At 43.8% G+C, this 20,889-nt stretch overlaps 1 protein-coding gene across 1 annotated transcript; it reads left to right on the top strand.

Moving 5' to 3' along the window:
• Positions 1 to 728: 728 nt before the first annotated feature.
• Positions 729 to 3,054, top strand: LOC119362937 (40S ribosomal protein S6-2-like). Its single transcript, XM_037628217.1, has 6 exons — positions 729 to 826; positions 918 to 982; positions 1,783 to 1,840; positions 1,934 to 2,042; positions 2,135 to 2,407; positions 2,609 to 3,054. Exons 1-6 carry the CDS (start codon positions 821 to 823, stop codon positions 2,848 to 2,850), a joined length of 753 nt encoding a protein of 250 aa, XP_037484114.1. The 5' UTR covers positions 729 to 820; the 3' UTR covers positions 2,851 to 3,054.
• Positions 3,055 to 20,889: the final 17,835 nt, after the last annotated feature.

The following is a 20,889-nucleotide window of genomic DNA, read 5'->3' as shown; positions in this document are numbered from 1 at the left end:
GTTTCCGAGAGGCACGGCCGTGACTCGCGAAAGCACAACCGTGCCTCTCGCGGAAGCAAAACCGTGACTCTCGCGAAAGAAAAAACAACAGAAAACGCATTTTTTTCCGTTTTCGAGAGGCACAGCCCTGACTCGTGAAAGTAAAACCATGCCTCTCGCGGAAGCAAAACCGTGACTCTCGCAATATATTTTTTTTGAAAAAAAATTTGGTCGAAAAACTAGAGAAGACCGATGGAAAACCAAAACGTCGAACCCCCAAAAAAGAACTGTTTAAAAAGCCAAAAACGCGTGTGGAAAAATAAAAAAAATTCCGGAGGGAGCGCCCAGGGTGCGACACGTGGCGAATGGCTGAGAGCGCGCCAAGTGACGCTGATCGTTGCGAGGCTCCCGAAGGAGCGCTCGTTAATTAGTTGCTCTCTTTTTTTAGGGTGCTTCTTTATTTATGTTTTTTGAGCGACAACAGCTAGCCTTTTTTTATACAAACAGCTACTAGGTTTTATTGGTCTGTAATAATGTGAGCTTCTTTATTTATGTTTTTTGTTTAGCGACAACAGCATAGGCCCATTATACACTCTAGGCCGGTTTAATCTTCTCCAACTAAACCCCTCCCGCGCTGAAAATGGCCCAGATCAACCGAGCACCCGCAGGCTGGACCCTAACGGCCCACTCCACTTCTCCCCGACGCCTCCTACCTTTATAAGCTCATCACATCTTCCCCACGCACGCATCCTCGCCCCCAAACCCTAGCGCCCGCGCCGCCGCCGCCGCCGCCCCACCGCCCCCCAGCTCGCGGCCCGCGAGCTTGCGCCGCAACTTCACCATGAAGGTACGCACCTTCTCCTCATCCCCCGTCGTGCTCCGATGTGATCTGCGTTTGTGCTGGCGCCTGATTCGTGTGGTTCTTGCGTCGGTTTCAGTTGAACATCGCGAACCCCACCACGGGGTGCCAGAAGAAGGTGGAGATCGATGACGACATGAAGCTGTGAGTGTTTCTCAGCCCCACATTCTTTCTTTAGACCCGCGTCGTGTAGTCTAGTCACCACACTTCCTCTCGAAATTGTGTTGCTATTCAGTTTGGATCCTTGTGGTCGGCCTGTATTAGTATGGTGGACTCGTTAAATCTGTTATCCTGTGGATCTAACACTTGGCGTGTTGACTGTGGAGGATCTGTTCTGTTACATTGTTAGACTGGGTTTGTCGGAACTATTATTTGTGATTGCTGCTCTTATAAATGTCATGGTGCGATTGGAATCTTGTTGAGAACTTTTGCTGTTTTAGAGAACTAGAATCATGATTAGAGGCTTTTGCTGTTGTAGAGAACTAGAATGGACGTTCTGTCAGCGTTGAGGTCGGTGTTCTTGTAACAGTTTCGATAACTACACTATGTCACAGCATTCACTATTTTGTTTGTATGTGTATTCTGAGCTAGCATTAGTGCAAAGCAGAGGGCTAAGCATAGAAACTACACCCATCCCCCAAATTCATGTAATTGCTACTTGTCTGTGGTGCAGCTAGTTATGTCTGATGATTTTCTCTGTAGCATAGTATCGATTAACAACGAATAGTTTCAACTTCTTGTGATGTTCAGTACTGATAATTTTTGGGTGACATATTTAACTATGTACCCTGTGATGCCATGAACAATGTTGAGTTGAGGCTTTTAGTAGTCAACGATCAATATAGTAGTAGGAATTTAGTCTGTTGTTTGTCAAAATAATAACAGTTGGGAGTTTACCCTCTGTTTTTTTGATATGGATATCTAATAGTTTAATATAACTACAGGCGGAACCTTTATGACAAGAGGATCTCCCAGGAGGTAGTTGGTGATCTTCTGGGTGAGGTAATCTACTGGCAAGTGATTTCATCACACTTAACCTGCAGCTGATATTTTAGTAGTTTTGATTAAAGATATCTATCATTTTCTGTTTCTCAGGAATTCGAGGGCTATATTTTCAAGATCATGGGTGGCTGTGATAAGCAGGGTTTCCCAATGAAGCAAGGAGTGCTAACTCCTGGGCGTGTTCGCCTTCTGCTTCACAGGGGTATTACTTTATTTTCATTGTACTTCTTGCAGACATTTTCTCGGTATTAAATTAGAATTCTTACCTGTATTTCTTTTGCCTCACTTCTGTAGGCACATCTTGCTTCCGTGGACATGGCAGGCGTGTTGGTGAGCGCCGGAGGAAGTCTGTCCGTGGTTGCATTGTCAGCCAAGACCTATCTGTTATCAACTTGGTGATTGTCAAGAAGGGCAAGAATGATCTGCCAGGCCTGACCGACACTGAGAAGCCCAGGATGAGGGGACCCAAGAGGGCTTCCAAGATCAAGAAGCTCTTCAACCTTGGCAAGGATGATGATGTCCGCCAGTATGTTAACACATACCGCAGGTCCTTCACAAACAAGAAGGGTGAGCTGTCCTTGATTTGTTCGCTTACTGATGAATTATATTGTGTTATTTTACCCTCTTCCATTGTTCTTGAAGAAATTTTTAAGTCTTAATATCATAATGCTTGTCTTGAGCCTGCTAACGAAAAACTTAATCTACAATTCACATTGTGTCTTTAATTTACTTGTTTCTTACGCAGACAATATTGTTTGTTATTTCCAGGCAAGACCGTCAGCAAGGCTCCCAAGATCCAGCGTCTTGTGACACCGTTGACCCTCCAGAGGAAGCGCGCGAGAATCGCCGACAAGAAGAAGAGGATCGCGAAGAAGAAGTCAGAGGCTGCAGAGTACCAGAAGCTGCTTGCGCAGAGGCTGAAGGAGCAAAGAGACCGCCGGAGCGAGAGCATGGCCAAGAGGAGGTCAAAGCTTTCTGCTGCTACCAAGGCTCCTGCTGCCTCTGCTTAAGATGTCTTTCATTAGTTGGACAAAACTACCCACAACTTTCAGCTTTCTTGAGTTCGTAGTTGATGATATTTTGCGTGAACATGAGTATTTATCGGCTGGAGTTTGTTACTGAAATTCTATGTTAGTTTCTACTCAAGTAGAGCTGTAAGCAACCAAGTATTATCATCCATTTGAAATGCCCTATTACTTTATTTTGCTCATTTATTCCTAATTTATTTGTTATACTGTTTATATTCTGAATGAAATGTGTCCCAATTGAAATTATATACTCTATATGAATCTCTATGCAAGATCAAAGGAATATAGGATTAGGACATAACGAGTCTTGACTGATCCTTGTTTATAATGTAGTAAGATATTGAGAATATAGGACATGTTTTTATTTAAACAGTTTTGCTAAATCACATCTAGATGTCCTATGACTACTTTTGTCTTTTCCCTTTTTCTTTCTATTTTAAATGCAGTACTTCTCTATCGGGACCTAACCGATCCTCAATACACATTAGTCGAGTAAAAAAAATTACTTGACCGCCGCAAATCTTCCTAACGCTTGGCGGCCGAGTAAAACTTCTCTCCTTCTCTCTTCCTCTCCTCTGCCTCCTCTTCTCCCCTTCGCTCAGCCACAGGCGTGTCCCCCGCCCCTTCTCCTCCCAATGGTCGGATGAGGTGGTTGTATGTCCCCGTCGCCGATCTGCAACGTGGATCCGTGCTGCCATACCCGAGGGTCGTCGTCCGCCGGCGCATCCTCGAGCCGCCGCCGCTCGCCTGATCCGCCCGCCCCACCCGGTTCGCCGATTTCCCGGAGCCCTCTGCCGCAACCGCCAACGAGGACCTACCACGGCGTCCGGCAACACTCGTGGGGGACGTGGGTGGCGGAGATCACCGACCGAGAGACCCACAAGAGGATGTGGGTCGGGTAGTTCCACACGGCCGAGTTCGTGGCCATGGAGTACGACCGGTAGCAAGTTCGGTACCACGGCGCCGCCGCCCGGCTAAACTTCTCGCTCGGGATGGCGCCGGTCCACTTCGTTCCGCCGGAGCCGGGGGTGGTGAGCGCGACGATGACGCAGGAGGACCGAGAGGCGAGGGAGCGCCTCGAGGCAGAGGCTGCCGACGAGGCGTACATGGAGGACCTCCCCGACAGCACTCGGAGCTCGTGGAGGTGGAGCGGACGATATTCGCTGTCAATGACGGGGAAGTCATCGTCATCTCCGACGACGAGGTGGAAGGCGGTGAGGAGGGCGACAAGAAGGACGGCGAGTAGGAGATCGACGTCGACGAGGAGTGGTAGAGCGTCTTCCCCGACGACGACGACGACACCGGCCCCGACCCAGCTCTCGCCGAGGGTGGCCTGACGAGGAAGGGTTGGCTCGACCTCCACTTTGACCGTTGAATTTAAGTGAGGTAATAACACCAGTGGTGCCTAAACTTGCCATCGATGTTCACTTTGATGCTTAAACTTGAAAAATACACCGAACTGGTTCTATAACTTGACAGTATGATGCAAATGCGGTCCAAATCACATCCAGATATGTATGTATTGCTGACTAGACATGCCAACGTGGCATTGGGCCCACTTGCATGGCCGAGACAGACTGACATGGAAAGAGTTTGTCTAAATGACAATCGGGTCCCACCTGTCTGTGCACAACCGAAATAAATAAAAATCAAGCACAACTGGGATTTGAACTTGCTACCTGTACACTGCAAAGGACCTGCGCTAACTATTTGACCAAAGAAAATTAGTTGACTAGTACGCATCACTAACCTTTATGTACCTGGCCTGACAGCGGAGTTAAATGGACCGCAATCAGTGCGCCCAATTTTCCATATTTAGTTATTTTTCGTTTTTCAGAAAAATATTCAAACTGTAGTCACCATATTAAATAAATAGTTGATGACCCCTAAAAAAGTTAATGACATTTTCAATATTCACAAAATTAAAAATAATAGTAAATATTAATGAAATGGTTTCATAATATTCGTAAGCATTCACATATATAATAAAATAATTTTACAATTTCTAAAAGTTATACATTTTTGAAATGTTAATCTAATTTTCAAAATATTCATTTTTTAAATATCACGTGGCCCTTTTTAAAAATATTAGTTATATTTTCTTTTTTTACGTGCCCCTTCGATGTATGAGTCTCTTTTTCATTTTTAGTAATTCTAAAACTTATGTAAATTATTGTAATAGCAATAAAAATAAATCTAGAATATTCTTATCTTACAAATAATATGCATAAAAATGTTTTAAAACATGTTAATGTAATTCAAAAAAATATTTATGTATTATTAAAAAGTCATGTAATTAAAATGTTTTTTAACTAGACAAATGTATGTACAGTTGATAAATTGTTAATTTAAATGTAAGAATGTATAAAATCCTAGGGGAAAACCAGGTTATTATTTATTTTTTCAAGCATATTTTAAAATTTATGTCTATTTGAAAATATATCTTTTAACAAACACATATACTTTATTAAAACACATGAACACTGTTTACAACTAGAAATACATTTCCTAAAAGCATGAACACTTCATATACTACGTGAATATTTTGTAATTTTTAATAAAACAAAAACAACTTTTTTTAGAGGAAATAAAAAAAAACTAACATGTGGAAAATGGGTGCACTAATTGCGTAGTACATAAAGTTTTGTAGTGCGTAGTAAACAACAAACTTACATGGGGGAGTTTGTTGGCGCATGTCCTTCGCGGCCCACAGGTCAATGGTTTTTTGTTTATTTCACAAGTTGTGCACTGACACGTGGGACCCGATGATCATTGAGACGCACATTCTTCATGTAGTCTGTCCCTGCACTGCAAGTGGGCCCATGTTGGGAAACGTTGCATGGAAAACAAAAAAAAATCTACGCACAAATAAGATCTATCCATGAAGATGCATAGCAACGAAAGGGGAAGTGTGTCAAGTACCCTCGTAGACCGTAAGCGAAAGCGTTTGTTAAAGCGATTCATGTCGTCGAACTTCTTCGCGATCCAACCTATCGAGTACCGAACGTACGACACCTACGCGTTCAGCACACGTTCAGCTCGGTGACATCCTCGCCTTCTTGATCCAGCAAGACGACAAAGTAGTGGATGAGTTCCGGCAACAGGACGGCGTGGTGACGGTGATGGTGAAGCTATCTCAGCAGGACTTCGCCTAAGCACTATGAATATATGACCGAGGGACTAAACTGTGGAGGGGGACACCGCACATGGCTAAGCAATTGTCGTGGTTACATGTGGCGCCCCCCTCCCACATATATATATAGGTGGGGGAGGAGAGGGGAGAGGCCAGGAGGTGCCCCAAGTAGGACCGAATCCTACTTGGGCTCCTGCCCTTGGCCGCACCCCCCTTCCATATTTGCTTCCGGGAGAACGGAAAGGGGGGGGGGGAGAAAGGAAGGGGGAGGCCGAATCCCACCTTTCCTTTCCTCGCCTAGGCCAGCTACCATAGGAGGGGCGCGCCAACCCCTTGTGGGCTGGTGTGCTCCCCACTTTTGGCCCATATGGCCCATATACTTCCGGGGGTGTCCGGAACCCCTTCCGGTGATCCGCTAACTACCCGGTGCACTCCGAAACTCTTTCGGAGTCCGAATATTATCGTTATGTATATCAATCTTTACCTCTGGACCATTTCGGAGTTCCTCCTCATGTCTGTGATCTCATACGAGACTCCGAACAACATTCGGTCACCAAATCATATAACTCATATAACACTATATCATCAACGAATGTTAAGCGTGCGGACCCTACGTGTTCGAGAACTATGTAGACATGACCGAGACACCTCTCCGGTCAATAACCAATAGCGGAACCTGGATGCTCATATTGGCTCCTACATATTCTACGAAGATCTTTATCGGCCGAACCTTATGACAACACACGTAATTCCCTTTGTCCATCGGTATGTTACTTTCCCGATATTCGATCATCGGTATCTTCATACCTAGTTCAATATCGTCACCGGAGAGTCTCTTTACTCGTTCCGTAATACATCATCTTGCAACTAACTCATTAGTCACTTTGCTGGCAAGGCTTCTTGTGATGTGTATTACCAAGAGGGCCCAGAGATACCTCTCTGATACTCGAAGTGACAAATCCTAATCTTGATCTATGCCAACTCAACAAACACCTTCGAAGGTACCAGTAGAGCATCTTTATGATCACCCAGTTACGTTGTGATGTTTAATAGCACACAAGGTATTCCTTTGGTATCCGAGAGTTGCATAATATCATAGTCGAAGGAATATGTATTTGACATTAAGAAAGCAGTAGAAATAAACTGAATGATCAATATGCTAAGCTAAAGGATGGGTCTTGTCCATCACATCATTCTCCTAATGATGTGATCCCGTTATCAAATGACAACACATATCTATGGTTAGGAAACCTTAACCATCTTTGACCAACGAGCTAGTCTAGTAGAGGGTTTCTAGGGACACGGTATTTGTTTATGTATTCACACATGTATTTAAGTTTCCGATCAATACAATTCTAGCATGAATAATAAACATTTATCATGAATAAGGAAATATAAAATAACAAATTTATTATTGCCTCTAGGGCATATTTCCTTCAGTCTCCCACTTGCATTAGAGTCAATAATCTATATTACATTGTAATGAATCTAACACCCACGGAGTCTTGGTGTAGATCGTGTTTTGCTCGCGGAAGAGGCTTAGTCAATGGGTTGCTATATTCAGATCCGTATGTATTTTGCAAATCCCTATGTCTCCATCCTTGACTTTTCCACGAATGGAGTTGAAGTGTCTCTTGATGTGTTTGGTTCTCTTGTGAAACCTGGATTCCTTTGCCAAGGCAATTGCTCCAGTGTTGTCACAAAAGATTTTCATTGGACCCGATGCACTGGGTGTTACACCCAGATCGGATATGAACTCCTTCATCCAGACTCCTTCATGCGCTGCTTCTGAAGCAGCTATGTACTCCGCTTCACACGTAGATCCCTCCTCGATGCTCTTCTTGGAACTGTACCAACCGACAGCTCGACCATTCAATATAAATACGTATCTGGTTTATGAATTAGAGTCATCCGGTTCAGCGTCGAAGCTAGCATCGACATAACCATTTACGACGAGCTCTTCGTCACCTCCATAAACGAGAAACAGATCCTTGGTCCTTTTCAGATACTTCAGGAAGATCTTGACCGCTGTCCAGTGATCCACTCCTGGATTACTTTGGTACCTCCCTGCCAAACTTATGGCAAGGCACACATCAGGTCTGGTACACAGCATAGCATACATGATAGAACCTATGGCTAAGGCATATGGAATGACTTTCATTTTCTCTCTATCTTCTACAGTGGTTGGGCTTTGAGTCTGACTCAACTTCACACCTTGTAACACAGGCAAGAACCCTTTCTTTGACTGATCCATTTTGAACTTCTTCAAAACTCTATCAAGGTATGTGCTTTGTGAAAGTCCTATTAAGCGTCTCGATCTATCTCTATAGATCTTGACTAGCAAAAGGGCCCATGCGTTGCAACGGGAGAAAATAATACCACATGCTCTTAATTTACAAACAATGGTCTATAATCTGAGTATTTGTAGCTACATCCCAACAAAGATGGTCTTTGCCTACAAAAGCGTAAGTTCAAGATTTCACGTGTCCTCTATTTAAACAAGGCTTGCGTGTAGATTTAATACGTAGAAAGAAACGAGCAAGTGATCTTCAATTTTGTCTCCAATCCTAATTTTGCTGAGATGTTCATCCACAATCCGGAACAGTACCAACCCGGATTAGCACCGATATGAAAGAAAGACGGATAATGCACTGTTGATTAAGATTGCACCCTAGATAGCATTTTTTAAATGGTTAACAGGTAAAATAACATCACATTCATATTTTATATATTTTTCTAATCAAATTCCATATATAACATGCTAAATTTGGAGTTACGATTTAGAAGATATGAGTATTTTAAAAAGAACATTTGATATGTACTGCGAGTTTAATGTCAGAAACATCAGGGTTTTTTCTATAAAATAGCATGAGGGACTAAGAGTACCTATTTCCTTTATTAGTAGGTATAGATGCCCAATATATAAGCAGTTTCATCGAGGTCTTTCATTGATTTTTTTTATTCAAGTATCCTTTTATGCTATCCTGAAATTCTATATCATTTCCAATCAACAATATGTCATCCACATATAATATCAGAAATGCTACAGAGCTCCCACTCACTTTGTTATAAATACATGCTTCACTGTAAGTTTGTATAAAACCATATGCTTTGATCACCTCATCAAAGCATATATTCCAACTCCGAGATGCTTGCACCAGTCCATAGATGGATCGCTGGAGCTTGCACACTTTGTCAACACCTTTAGGATCAACAAAACTTTCTGGTTGCATCATATACAACTCTTCTTTAATAAATCCATTGAGGAATGCAATTTTGACGTCCATTTGCCAGATTTCATAATCATAAAATATGGCAATTGCATGATTCAGACAGACATAAGCATCTCTACGGGTGAGAAAGTCTCATCGTAGTCAACTCCTTGAACTTGTCGAAAACCTTTTGCAACAAGTCGAGCTTCGTAGATAGTAACATTACCATCAGCGTTAGTCTTCTTCTTGAAGATCCATTTATTTTCTATGGCTTGCTGATCATCGGACAAGTCCACCAAAGTCCATACTTTGTTCTCATACATGGATCCTATCTTAGATTTCATGGCCTCAAGCCATTTATCGGAATCTGGGCTCATCATAACTTCTTCATAGTTCGTAGGTTCGCCTTGGTCTAATAACATGACTTTCAGAATAGGATTACCGTACCACTCTGGTCGATATTATGGCATCAATATTATGAATATGTGTATCACTACGATCGAGATTCAAAAAAATAGACCATTCATCAAGGGTGCATGACCATAAAAGATATTACTCATATAAATAGAACAACCAGTATTCTCTAATTTAAATGAATATCTGTCTCGCAATAAACAAGATCCAGATATAATTTTCATGCTCAACGCTGGCACAAATAACAATTATTGAGGTCTAAAACTAATCCTGAAGGTAGATGTAGAGGTAGCGCACCGACGGCGATCACATCGACCTTGGAACAATTCCCGGCGCGCAGCGTCACCTTGTCCTTTGCCAATCTTTGTTTATTCCCCAGCTCCTGTTTTGAGTTACAAATATGAGCAAGCGAACCAGTATCAAATACCAGGCGCTACTACGAGCATTAGTAAGGTACACATCAATAACATGTATATCAAATATACCTTTGTTCCCTTTGCCATCCTTCTTATCCGCCAAGTATTTGGGGGTAGTTCCACTTCCAGTGACCATTCCCTTTGAAGTAGAAGCACCGAGTTTCAGGATTGGGTCCAGCTTTGGGCTTCTTCCCGGGAGTGGCAACTTGATTGGCATTCTTCTTGAAGTTCCCTTTCTTTCCCTTGCCCTTTTTCTTGAAACTAGTGGTCTTGTTAACCATCAACACTTGCTCCTTCTTGATTTCTACCTCTGCGGCCTTAAGGCATTGCGAAGAGCCCAGGAATCGTTTATTGATCCCTTGCATATTATAGTTCATCATGAAGCCTTTGTAGCTTGGTGGCAGTGACTGAAGAACTCTGTCAATAACACTATCAACTGGAAGATCAACTCCCAGCTGAGTCAAGTGGTTATGATACCCAAATTTTTTGAGTATGTGTTCACTAATAGAACTGTTGTCCTCCATCTTGCAGTTGTAGAACTTGTTGGAGACTTCATATCTCTCAACCCGGGTATTTGCTTGAAATATTAACTTCAACTCTTGGAACATCTCATATGCTCTATGACGTTCAAAACATCTTTGAAGTCCCGGTTCTAAATCGTAAAGCATGGCACACTGAACTATCGAGTAGTGATTAGATCGAGCCTGCTAGACGTTCATAACATCTACAGTAGCTCCTGCAGCATGTGTGTCATATAGCGGTGCATCAAGGACATAATTTTTCTGTGCAGCAACGACGATAATCTTGAAGTTATGGACCCAGTCCGTGTTGTTGCTACCATCATCTTTCAACTTAGTTTTCTCTAGGAAAGCATTAAAATTCAGGGGAACGGTAGCTCGGGCCATTGATCTACAACATAGATATGAAAAACTATAAGACTAAGTTCATGATAAATTAACTTCAATTAATCAAATTACTAATGAACTCCCACTTAAATAGACATCTCTCAAGTTATCTAAGTGATACATGATCCAAATCAACTAACCCATGTCCGATCATCACGTGAGATGGGGTAGTCATCAATGGTGAACATCTCTATGTTGATCATATCTACTATATGACTCACGTTCAACCTTTCGGTCTCCAGTGTTCCGTGACCATGTCTGTACATGCTAGGCTCGTCAAGTTTAACCCAAGTATGCTGCATGTGTAAAACTGTCTTACATCCGTTATATGTGAACGTAGAGTCTATCACACCCGATCATCACGAGGTGCTTCGAGACGACGAACTTTGGCCATAGTTGAAAGGATCGATATGGTTGACTAGAGGGGTGGGGGGTGAATTGGCAACTAGCAATCTTAGTTTTTATTGACCAAATTAAACTTAGCATCAAAATAGGTTGTCTAGATGTGCAATTAGGTGAGCAACCTATATGATGCAACTACAACAAGCACACAAGCAAGCAAGGGATACAACACAATATAAGCTTGCACAAGTAAAGGTAAGAGATAACCAAGAGTGGAGCCGGTGGAGACGAGGATGTGTTACCAAAGTTCCTTCCCTTTGAGAGGAAGTACGTCTTCATTGAAGCGGTGTGGAGGCACAATGCTCCCCAAGAAGCCACTAGGGCCACCGTTTTCTCCTCACGCCCTCACACAATGCGAGATGCCGTGATTCCACTATTGGTGCCCTTGAAGGCGACGACCGAACCTTTACAAACAAGGTTGGGGCTATCTCCACAACTTAATTGGAGGCTCCCAACGACACCACAAAGCTTCACCATAATGGAATATGGCTCCGCGGTGACCTCAACTGTCTAGGGTGCTCAAACACCCAAGAGTAACAAGATCCGCAATAGATTAGTGGGGGGAATCAAATTTCTCTTGGTGAAAGTATAGATCGGCGCCTTCTCAACCAACCCCTAGAAAATCAACAAGTTTGATTGGCTAAGGAGAGAGATCGGGCGAAAATGGATGTTTGAGCAACAATGGAGCTTAAGGAGGGAAGAGGTAGTTTTCCTGGGGAAGAAGACCCCCTTTATATAGCAGGGGAAAAGATCCAACCGTTATCCCCTCTCTCAGTCCGCACGGCACGGTACTACCACACAGAGCCGCGGTACTACTACATATAGTTGTGGTACTACCGCTGCAGGGTGCGGTACTACCGCTAATGCGGTAGTGACCAGGTGAGGACGTATTGCACAGGGCAACAACGGTAGAACCACTGGAGCGGTACTACCGCACCCCCCTATGGTACTATCGTAAGGCAGGGCTCAACTGGCATTGGAGAAGCACGAAAGAAATAAATTGCTTCCGTAGCTACATCCACTAAGGTGGGAGCTGTGCAAAAATCCGGCACGGTACTACCACTCACAGGGAGCGGTACTACTGCGTAGGAGCAGAAGTAAAAAATTACATCCGCGCATACTTCCCCATGCGTCAGCATCAGGGCTGGAGGCAGCAGTACTACCGCTCACCAGGAGCGGTACTACCGCTGGGACCTGCGGTACAACCGCTCCCTTGAGCGGTACTAACGCAAGCCCCTGCGGTACTACTGCTCCCTTGAGCAGTACTACCGCATGCCACAGACACTTTAGCATTTGGCAGCCTTCATTTCGCAGAGACAAGGATAAACGGACGATGCTCCATCAAAGCGAAGGAAAGGTGGTGCAAAGGAACATATGTGTACATGTTGATTCCACCCTAACCTTTCCGAAGCGGACCACCTCTTAATAGTACGAATTTCCTACGACTCAAATCCACCGAAAAGAAACGTAGAGAACCGCCGTCTTCGATAGGCTCCAAGGGGCACCGAATCGTCTTGTACCTAGACATGAGATATCTAAAATGCTCAATGCACACGATTAGTCTGCAAAGCACTGTCATCAATCACCAAAACCACTTAGGGATAAATATGCTCTTACAACAGTGCATACTCGATAAGAACACTTTTATCTTGAAATTTAGTGAAGGGGTTATCTTATAATGCTACCGCCGTTCTAAGCAAAATAAGATGCATAAAGGATAAACATCACATGCAATCAAAATATGTGACATGATATGGCCATCATCCTCCTGTGCTTTTGATCTTCATCTCCAAAGCATCATCATGATCTCCATCATCACCGGCTCGACACCTTGATCTCCATCGTCGTGTTGGGGTCGTCTTGCCAACTATTCTTCTACAACTATTGCTAAAGCATAGCGATAAAGTAAAGCAATTACATGGCGCTTGCATTTCATACAATAAAGAGACAACCCTAAGGCTCCTGCCGGTTGTCGATATTACAAAACATGATCATCTCATACATCAACATATATCACATCATATGTTGACCATATCACATCACAACATGCCCTGCAAAAACAAGTTAAACGTCCTCTACTTTGTTGTTGCAAGTTTTACGTGGCTGCTACGGGCTTCTAGCAAGAACCGTTCTTAACTATGCAAAAACCACAATGGTGATTTATCAAGTTTGCTGTTTTAACCTTCTTCAAGGACCGACCATAGTCAAATTTGATTCAACTAAAGTAGGAGAAACAAACACCCGCCAGCCACCTTTATGCAAAACTAGTTGCATGACAGTCGGTGGAACCGGTCTCATGTGCGTGGACATGTAAGGTTGGTCTGGGCCACTTCATCCCACAATACCGCCGAATCAAAATAAGACATTGGTGGTAAGCAGTATGACTATCACCACCCACAACTATTTGTGTTCTACTCGTGCATATCATCTACGCATAGACCTAGCTTGGATGCCACTGTTGGGAAATGTTGCATGGAAAACAAAAAAAATCTACAGACACGCAAGATCTATCCATGGAGATGCATAGCAACAAGGGGGAGAGTGTGTCTTAATGACCCACAAGTATACGGGATCTATTGTAGTCCTTTCGATAAGTAAGAGTGTCGAATCCAACGAGGAGCAGAAGCAAATGACAAGTGGTTTTCAGCAAGGTATTCTCTGCAAGTACTGAAATTATCGGTAACAGATAGTTTTGTGACAAGATAATTCGTAACGGGTAACAAATAACAAAAGTGCAGCAAGGTGCCCAATCCTTTTTTGTAGCAAAGGAAAAGCCTGGACAAACTCTTATATAAAGCAAAGCACTCCCGAGGACACATGGGAATTATTGTCAAGTTAGGCTTCATCATGCTCATATGATTCGCGTTCGTTACTTTGATATGTGGGTGGACCGGTGCTTGGGTGCTGTCCTTACTTGGACAAGCCTCCCACTTATGATTAACCCCTCTCGCAAGCATCCACAACTACGAAAGAAGAATTAAGATAAATCTAACCATAGCATGAAACATATGGATCCAAATCAGCCCCTTACGAAGCAACACGTAAACTAGGGTTTAAGCTTCTGTCACTCTAGCAACCCATCATCTACTTATTACTTCCTAATGCCTTCCCCTAGGCCCAAACAATGGTGAAGTATCATGTAGTCGACGTTCACATAACACCACTAGAGGAAAGACAACATACATCTCATCAAAATAACAAACGAATACCAAATTCACATGATTACTCATAACAAGAGTTTTCCCATGTCCTCAGGAACAAAAGTAACTACTCACAAAACATATTCATGTTCATAATCAGAGGAATAATAAATATCATTAAAGATATGAACATATGATCTTCCACCGAATAAATGAACTAGCATCAACTACAAGGAATAATCAACACTACTAGCAACCCACAGGAACCAATCTGAGGTTTTGAGACAAAGATCGGATACAAGAGATGAACTAGGGTTTGAGAGGAGATGGTGCTGGTGAAGATGTTGATGGAGATTGACCCCTCTCGATGAGAGGATCATTGGTGATGACGATTGCTTCGATTTCCCCTTCCGGGAGGGAAGTTTGCCCGGCAGAACAGCTCCGCCGGGGCCATAGATTGGTTCTGCCCAAGTTCCGCCTCGAGACGGTGGCGCTTCATCCCGAAAGCTCTCTTATAATTTTGTCAAGGTCAAAACCCTCCATATAGCAGAAGGTGGGCACCTAAGACCTGCCAAGGGGTCCACAAGCCCTAGGGGCGCGCCTAGGGGGGTAGGGCGAGCCCCCAGGCTTGTGACCTCCTGGTGGGTCCCCTTTGATATATTCTTCGCCTAATATTTTTTATATATTGCAAAATAATTCTTGTAAAATTTCAGGACTTTTGGAGTTGCGCAGAATAGGTCTCTCAGATTTGCTCCTTCCTCATCCAGAATTCCAGCTGTCGGCATTCTCCCTTTTCATGTAAACCTTGTAAAATAAGAGAGAAAGGGCATAAGTATTGTACCATAATGTTTAATAACAACCCATAATGCAATAAATATCAATATAAAAGCGGAAGCGTTTGTTAACACGGTTGATGTAGTCGAAATTCTTCACGATCCAACCGTTCGAGTACCGAACGTACGACACCTCCGCGTTCAGCACACGTTCAACTCGGTGACGTGCTCGCCTTCTTGATCCAAAAAGGCGGTGAAGTAGTGGATGAGTTCTAGTAACACGACAACATGGTGACGGTGATGGTGAAGCTATCTCCGTAGGACTTCGCCTAAGCACTACGAAAATATGACCGACAGACTAAACTATGGAGGAGAACGCCACACACGGCTAAGCAATTGGCGTGGTTATGTGTGGCGCCCCCTCCCACATATATATAGGTGGGGAGGAGAGGGGAGAGGCCAGGAGGAGCCCCAAGTAGGACCGAATCCTACTTGGGTTCCTGCCCTTGGTTGCACCCCCCTTCCATATTTGCTTCCGGGAGAAAGGAAAGGGGGGAGAGAGAGGAAGGGGGAGGCCGAATCCCCCCTTTCCTTTCCTCCCCTAGGCCGGCTGCCATATGAGGGGCGCGCCAGCCCCTTGTGGGCTGGTGTGCTCCCCTCTTTTGGCCCATATGGCCGATATATTTCCCGGGGGTGCCCGGAACCCCTTCCGGTGATCCGATAACTACTCGGTGCACTCCGAAACTCTTCCGGAGTCCGAATATTATCGTTATATATATATCAATATTTATCTCCGGACCATTTCAGAGTTCCTCATCATGTCCATGATCTCATCCGGGGCTCCGAACAACATTCAGTCACCAAATCATATAACACTATATCGTCAACGAATGTTAAGCGTGCGGACCCTACGGGTTCGAGAACTATGTAGGCATGAACGAGACACCTCTCCAGCCAATAACCAATAGCGGAACCTGGATGCTCATATTGGCTCCTACATATTCCACGAATATCTTTATCGGTCAAACCTTATGACAACACACATAATTCCCTTTGTCCATCGGTATGTTACTTGCCCGAGATTCGATCGTCGGTATCTTCATACCGAGTTCAATCTCATTATCGGAAAGTCTCTTTACTCGTTTCGTAATACATCATCTTGAAACTAACTCATTAGTCACTTTGCTGGCAAGGCTTCTTAAGATGTGTATTACCGAGAGGGCCCAGAGATACCTCTCCGATACTCGAAGTGACAAATCCTAATCTTGATCTATGCCAACTCAACAAACACCTTCGGAGATACATGTAGAGCATCTTTATGATCACGCAGTTACATTGTGACGTTTGATAGCACACAAGGTATTCCTCCGGTATCCGAGAGTTGCATAATCTCATAGTCGAAGGAATATGTATTTGACATTAAGAAAGCAATAGCAATAAACTGAACGATCAATATGATAAGCTAACGGATGGGTGTTGCCATCACATCATTCTCCTAATGATATGATCCCGTTATCAAATGACAACACATGCCTATGGTTAGGAAACCTTAACCATATTTGATCAACGAGCTAGTCTAGTAGAGGCTTACTAGGGACACGGTATTTGTTTATGTATCACATGTATTTAAGTTTCCGATCAATACAATTCTAGCATGAATAATAAACATTTATCATGAATAAGGAAATATAAAATAACAACTTTGTTATTGCCTCTAGGGCATATTTCCTTCAGCCCCACGCCACGCTGGCATGTCTAGTCAGCAATACATACATATCCAGACGTCATTTGAATCGTATTTGAACCATACTGTCAAGTTATAGAACAAGTTCGGTGTATTTTTCAAGTTCAGACACGAAAGTGAACATCGATGGCAAGTTTAGGCACCGCTGGTGTTATTACCTCAATTTAAGTAGTTTTTAGTGTAGTTTAGTTTAAGTTTAAATTTATGTTTAATGTTCGGTTGTGAAGACTATCCATGTTAAACTTATGTTTAGGGCCAGCACTGGGCGCCGGCACCCTGGCCGAAAGTTTCGGCCGGTCTGCCCCCAGCCGCCCGGATCTGCCCACGCGAGACCGTCAGATCGCAACTCCTCTTCTACCTTTTTCTTACCTTATCCTCGCCTCCAACACACACACACACACACACACACACACAGAGGAGCGAGCCAGTCGGGGCCGCCATGGATGCGCAACCGTGAAGCACCGCCGGCTCGCACCGCCCGCCACGCTGTCGCAACTGCTCGCCTTGCTGTCGCCGCTCACTGTCGCCCCTCTGCTCGCCAGTTGGAGCATTGGTGCCCCATGCCCCCGCCCGTCTTATGCAGCAAAAAAATGGACCCAACAAAAAGGAAAAATCAAACCCTGCCAGTCCCGAACACCCCCAATGCTCATGACCTCACCGGCTAGCCGCCGTTCGCCATCCTCGTTCCTAAAAAGCCGCAGTTCTAGAAGCCCACCCATGGTTGCAGCAAAAATCCCACACCGGTGGAAGCTTCCATGGTTGCCTGTTTGTAGCAAATCTGAGTGCCGGTTGTAGCTTTCCTGTTTCCGGTTGAAGCAAAAAATACAGCTCCACCGGACCACCATTGCAGCTCTGCTGGACTGCGGTTCTAGCTCTTCTGGCCATGGTTGCAGCTCCCCTTGCCTGGTTGTAGCATGCCATGCTGGTGTCCACATCGTTCACCGTCACCGATGCAACAAAAATGATCGCCGGTAGTAGCAAAACCAACAATGGTTGTAACAAAGTCGTCTCGTCATGGCTGTTTGTAGCAAAAAGAGATGCAGGTTGTAGCACCCATGCTCGTCGGTTGTAGCAAAAAATCCCCATGGTCGTAACCTCGACGTCCGCTGGTTCCAGCAATTTTGCACCGAGAGGATGTAGAACTGAGGCTTGTGAGTTATAGCAAAAAATCAACATGGTTGTACCCTCGACGCCCGCCGGTTCCAGCAAAATTGCGTCGAGGGGCGTAGTCCCATTATGAACGGTTGCAGCTCCGATGTTGCCAGGTCCGGCGAGGTAGGCAGAGCTTCGGTGGCGCGAATCCAAAAGCGGATCTGGCCGAGGGTGGCCGGATCGGCTGATTCTCGTGGCGACGGTGCCCTGGGAGGCCTCCAGGCAGCGGCGGTTGACCATGGCACCGGGGCCTGAGAAGGAGGCAGAGAAAGGACGGACAAAGACGAGCGACCAGAGAAGAGAAAAAGGAGGAAGAAGACGCACGTGGGCGCGCCCCCATCCTACGTGTCCCTAGCCGAGTTGCTGGATGCGTTCATGCGTGGACGCGGCCGGCCGAACGGTTCGGCCGACGCTCCGTCATGAAACATTTTCCTATGTTTAAATGCATTCAAATTTTGGTTGAAATTAGATTGAATTTATGCAAATTTACATTTACTCCACTAAGTTTAGGGGATCGGCTAGAACCGACCAAAATTTAGTGAAGTATAAATACTCCACTAAGGTTTACTACCGGATACTCCGCTATATTTTAAGGGATCAGTTAAAAATGTTCTTAGATGTGCAATAACCAGGACACATCTAGATGTGCTAGAAAGAACCTTATTTAAATGGAAGTAATAAGCTACTTATCTCGGGGAAAATATCTGATGCACCGGAGCTTGTGGTGTCACTAGTGCACCGAGCTCAATTGTGCTTTCAAAATGTTCAAAAAATTCTGAAAAAATCAGGGCACTCACACAACAGCAATGCTAGTTGTTACAGAATTACAACTCAAAATTCAAAACATAACTCAAAAAACAAGAATGACAAATTCAACACTAAATAGTACATAACATAATTTGGGCTTTAGATTTGACCCACTATCACATTGATGTCAAGTTTGTCATTTTTGTATGTCAAAAAATATTTCAAATTTTTGTACGGAATTTCGTGACATCATACATTGATGTTGTGTCAACGCGTTAGATTTATTTTAGATTTTTTAAAACATTCTGCGACATCCGATGGACTGGTAGCACAAGTGTGGTTGCACGGATACATTCCCACTTATCTCATTGCCTTGATTTTGTACTGGGTACTGCACAATAGGAAATGCCATATTAGCTCGAACTGAGTCGAATATCCAATTCTGAGCCCGGTCTCATCTGCACCCACTCAAGAAACAATTCATAAAAAAATAAAACAAAATCCATTTTTTGTGCAAGGTAGATAATTTGGTGCATGAGGTGCGCTATAAATTTTAGAACATTTGGACATTTTAGTAGCTCTCAGAAAAAAACAAATTGGGTCAGAACAGTATATGAATAGTACACTATTTCATAGCCCTAAATTTGTCTTTTTTGCCGAGAGCTACTCAGTTGTCCAAATGATTTGAAATTTGGAGCGGACATCACGCACCATATTATCTACCATGCCAATTTTTTTTGGAAATTTGTGAATTTGTGTAGTATTTGTTTTGATTCTTTTATTGAGCGCAGGTGCCGATGATCTGAGAGACAAAATGCCTCACTCAACACATCATCTATACCAATACAAAAAGATGCAAAGGGGCAGATCCAATTAATCTTGGCCATCAAATCATGGCAATCCAACGACCTAGACTGCTTCAATGTCGAGCGCCCGACACGTTTAGTGATGACCCACAAGTATATGGGATCTATCGTAGTCCTTTCGATAAGTAAGAGTGTCGAACCCAACAAGGAGCAGAAGGAAATGATAAGCGGTTTTCAGCAAGGTATTCTCTGCAAGTACTGAAATAAGTGGTAACAGATAGTTTTGTGATAGGATAAATTGTAACGAGCAACAAGTAACAAAAGTAAATAAAGTGCAGCAAGATGGCCCAATCCTTTTTGTAGCAAAGGACAAGCCTGGACAAACTCTTATAATAAGAAAAGCGCCCCCGAGGACACATGGGAATATCGTCAAGCTAGTTTTCATCACGCTCATATGATTCGCGTTCGGTACTTTGATAATTTGATATGTGGGTGGACCGGTGCTTGGGTACTGCCCTTACTTGGACAAGCATCGCACTTATGATTAACCTCTATTGCAAGCATCCGCAACTACAACAAAAGTATTAAGGTAAACCTAACTATAGCATGAAACATATGGATCCAAATCAGCCCCTTACGAAGCAACACATAAACTAGGGTTTAAGCTTCTGTCACTCTAGCAACCCATCATCTACTTATTACTTCCCAATGCCTTCCTCTAGGCCCACATAATGGTGAAGTGTTATGTAGTCGACGTTCACATAACACCACTAGAGGTTAGACAACATACATCTTATCAAAATATCAAACGAATACCAAATTCACATGACTACTAATAGCAAGACTTCTCCCTTGTCCTCAGGAACAAACGTAACTACTCACAAAGCATATTCATGTTCATAATCAGAGGGGTAATAATATGCATAAAGGATCTGAACATATGATCTTCCACCAAATAAACCAACTAGCATCAACTACAAGGAGTAATCAACACTACTAGCAACGTACTAGCACCAATCCCGGACTTGAAGACAAGAATTGGATACAAGAGATGAACTAGGGTTTGGAGATGAGATGGTGCTGGTGAAGATGTTGATGGAGATTGCCCTCTCCCGATGAGAGGAGCGTTGGTGATGACGATGGTGATGATTTCCCCCTTCCGGAGGGAAGTGTCCCC

Source organism: Triticum dicoccoides, chromosome 2B (assembly GCF_002162155.2).
Source record: "Triticum dicoccoides isolate Atlit2015 ecotype Zavitan chromosome 2B, WEW_v2.0, whole genome shotgun sequence".
NCBI classification, from domain to species: Eukaryota; Viridiplantae; Streptophyta; class Magnoliopsida; order Poales; family Poaceae; genus Triticum; species Triticum dicoccoides.
The sequence above is the reverse complement of the archived record's forward strand: the minus strand, read 5'-3'. Positions and strand labels throughout refer to the sequence as shown.

What these genes read in the sequence shown, in the direction of transcription:
- LOC119362937 (XM_037628217.1), top strand. An exon ending in ATCGATGACGACATGAAGCT is followed by an intron (nt 983 to 1,782) that starts GTGAGTGTTTCT and finishes ATATAACTACAG; the next exon opens with GCGGAACCTTTATGACAAGA. An exon ending in GTCCTTCACAAACAAGAAGG is followed by an intron (nt 2,408 to 2,608) that starts GTGAGCTGTCCT and finishes TGTTATTTCCAG; the next exon opens with GCAAGACCGTCAGCAAGGCT.